Source organism: Seriola lalandi, unplaced genomic scaffold (assembly GCF_002814215.2).
Source record: "Seriola lalandi dorsalis isolate HSWRI2012SDOR001 ecotype SW California unplaced genomic scaffold, Sedor1 jcf7180002050915, whole genome shotgun sequence".
Taxonomy (NCBI): Eukaryota; Metazoa; Chordata; class Actinopteri; order Carangiformes; family Carangidae; genus Seriola; species Seriola lalandi.
The window spans coordinates 3,179-6,301 of record NW_019521468.1 but is presented as its reverse complement, the minus strand read 5'-3'; the positions used below and the strand labels follow the sequence as shown (position 1 = coordinate 6,301).

Below are 3,123 nucleotides of genomic sequence, written 5' to 3'. Positions count from 1 at the left end.
ACTCCCCTGACTCCTCTGACTCCTCTGACTCCTCTGAATCTCTTGACTCCCCTGACTCCTCTGACTCCTCTGACTCCTCTGACTCCTCTGACTCCTCTGACTCCCCTGACTCCCCTGACTCCTCTGACTCCTCTGACTCCCCTGACTCCTCTGACTCCGCTGGCAGTTTAAAGATCGACACAGAGACGCTTTAATTAAACTGACCACCCGGGTAATTTAGGAACTGTACCACATAAAATTATATGTACCATGTTCATGATCTCTGTTTTCCTTCATTGTTCCTCTTCCTTTCTTCACCTACGTCACTTCATTTCCTCATCACTGATTGGCTCTTGTCTTCATCCTTACCACCCCTCATCTACCTGACTGCGTTCACCTGGTCACTCCGAGGTTATGTTGCCTAACTTTTTTATTCTGAACCTAAACTGATTCACGAGTCTCTGTCAGCATCTGCCGTCTACACCTGTGATGTCTGTGTGAAGGTGGAACTGAAGCTGGAGTGGAGATGAAGACGGAAAAGAGGCAAAATCTCTTTTGGAGCTAAAACATCTGAAAACGTGGCAACATCTATTTCCTGTGCAGATGAGGAAGTGGAGGCCGAGTTTTGTTTCAGAGCCATCAGCTGATAACGATGAAGTATATTGATAATTGGTTCAGACCTTTAACTCACGGCTCCATGTTTAGTCGTTCAGTCAGCTGTGACTCAGGATCGTCCCTGACGACACGAGGCAGAACATCAGAGCTGAAAACTATTTATGGTCATTTATTTATCGGAGCATCTGTCGGGTCCAGATGCTGATTGGTTTTTACTGCAGCTCGTTTTTTTTACTCACATGCTGTTTGAGCACCAGGTTCTTCACTCCCTCCATGACAAACTGGGAGCCAGTATTCATCACTCTGGAAAACAGACTGCAGAGGAGATGGGAGGGGGGAGGACCAGGAGGAGGGAGGGAGGGAGGAAACAGAGGGTGAGAGATCAGGAGGAGGAGGAGGGAGAAAAACAGAGTGAGACACAGAAGAGGAGGACAGGGTTAGGCTGGTAGTCTCAACACAAACCAAATGAATAAAAATACTAACTGATCCCACGACTGCTGCTCTGCTGTAGGTGCCTGAAATATTGATTATTATTAAAGCAAACAAACCAGATAAGAATCAATTAATCAGTCAGAATAACCAAACTACCACCGACCAGGTAAAATCAACCCCAGAGCCAAACAATGATCTGATTTATACAATGAGAATTTTAAAAAGGAAAAGTGTCACTCGACTTTTTATTTCTGCTAAATGAGAAGTTTTGGAATTTATTTTTGTTCACAGGAAGCTTGAACAGGAATATTAGTAAGTGTTTTTTTATTTATTGTCTCTCGTCACAGTTCTGAGCTGCTGTGGACAGATTTACAGTTGTTTTATGAGGAGAAATGTCATATTTCCACACAATGTCTCCTGCTGCTTAATCCCAGAAGAAACACTTCCAGTAAACACAGTTCTCAGGTTTTAAAGATGTTGGATAAAATCAGGTTTAAATCACTGTTGTCACTCTGAAGTAACAAGTAAGATTATTTTGACCAGAGGTTTTGTTCTTACACGTTTTTGAATTTTTCACTATATATTTATATGTGATGATTAAGGAGATTTTAAAACCACTTGAAGGAAATAATGTAATTTATTATTAATAATAACTCACCCCATTGGTTTGACTCCACTGTTGCCGTAGTTGGCCGGGGTGGTGGCCATCTTAGTGAACGCCCTGGAAAAAAGATCAGAGATGAAACTAGAATGACCCAAAATCACTGGCTCAATTACCTCCTTATTATCAAAGCTCGTCCAGTGTAAAGGTCTGTATCCATGTGTAGTGTGATTATAGATCAGCTCTAGCTTCTATATTAATACTGTGAAAGTATCAAAGCCTCAGTCCACAGAGAAATGCACACAGCCTGTATTCAGAAACTGAGCCTTAAAACCAGCCGTCAGGACTTCTGGAACTTTGTGATGTCACAACAAAGCAGTCACCAAGCCCCGCCCACCTGGACCCACCATCCAAACCTTGCAGGATTTGGTTTCTCTGAGTGTTTTTACCTGAAATCTGATTTATTTTTATTGGATCATTCAGAAAACAGTCAGCCAATCAGAAGAGAGGCTCAGAGCCTCCTCCCTTCTGATTGGCTCACCGACCTGTTGTTACTAGAGCTGCAGAGAGAAGCCTGAGAGAGGAGATGTGAAACTACACTGAGATGGTTTTTATATCTTCTGATGGATCAACACTTCAAATAAACCAAATATGGAGATTTAATACTTTCATTGTCCTAAATTAACTGTAATCTGTCCTTTCAGAAAATACTGTCAACTGACAGAAATTATTAAGAAAGTCAAAATCTGTTGTAAGAAATCTGATAGAAATATGGTGCAGTATGTATCAATACAGTAACTATGGTGATGTCTCCATGAGTTTAAAATATACAAGTGAACAGATTGAAATAAAACCAGATTTAATAAAGTGAAATACAACACACAATGTTATATGCTATCTATTTCCTTGTTATGTAAACGATTACTGTATCATAACAAGCCGTTTCACCTTTTTAATCAGGCATTTTAAATCTTCCTGAACTGACACCAGAACTGTGTGAAAGTTGATGTTCCGGTTAAATGATGCTGCTGGACGACATCGGACGATTTTAATAAAACAACAGACCAACTTACTTCCACTGTTTGATGTAGTTAAGAGGTGAAAGGTCACAGCCTGCGTCCAATAACGCCTTCTTATACTGCTCCAGGTCAGACTGCAACACACAGAACAACAACACAAACAATCATGAGACTGAATATAAATGTAAACACTACAACGTCTAGTGAAGTACTTTTTATTCAGTCATCACACATAATACAGTAAATACAAACAATATAGACAGCAAGAAAAACAAAGTGACCACTACAGTCTGGCTCCAACAGTGAGTCAGTCCCCATAGACTCCCATGTTAAAATGTCCAACTTTACAGCAGAAATCAACATGTTTACAGCCTGGTACAGAAACTGTTTTTGTCTCTAGAGCTAATTTCCTCCTTCATGACACCTGTTTATATAACTCACCTGTTTATATAACTCACCTGTTTATATAACTCACCT

At 40.5% G+C, this 3,123-nt stretch overlaps 1 protein-coding gene across 1 annotated transcript in view; it reads right to left on the bottom strand.

The window, feature by feature from the left end:
• LOC111649464 (sec1 family domain-containing protein 1-like) overlaps positions 1-2,798 on the bottom strand; it is a gene marked incomplete at its 5' end in the record, with an annotated part of 8,667 nt that extends 5,869 nt beyond the window's left edge. The window contains 4 exons of the mRNA XM_087171987.1: positions 671-715; positions 811-909; positions 1,685-1,747; positions 2,701-2,798. Of these exons, the coding sequence (XP_087028113.1) occupies positions 671-715; positions 811-909; positions 1,685-1,747; positions 2,701-2,798 (305 nt within the window). The remainder of the gene's footprint in view (positions 1-670; positions 716-810; positions 910-1,684; positions 1,748-2,700) is intronic.
• Between the last annotated feature and the right edge of the window lie 325 nt (positions 2,799-3,123).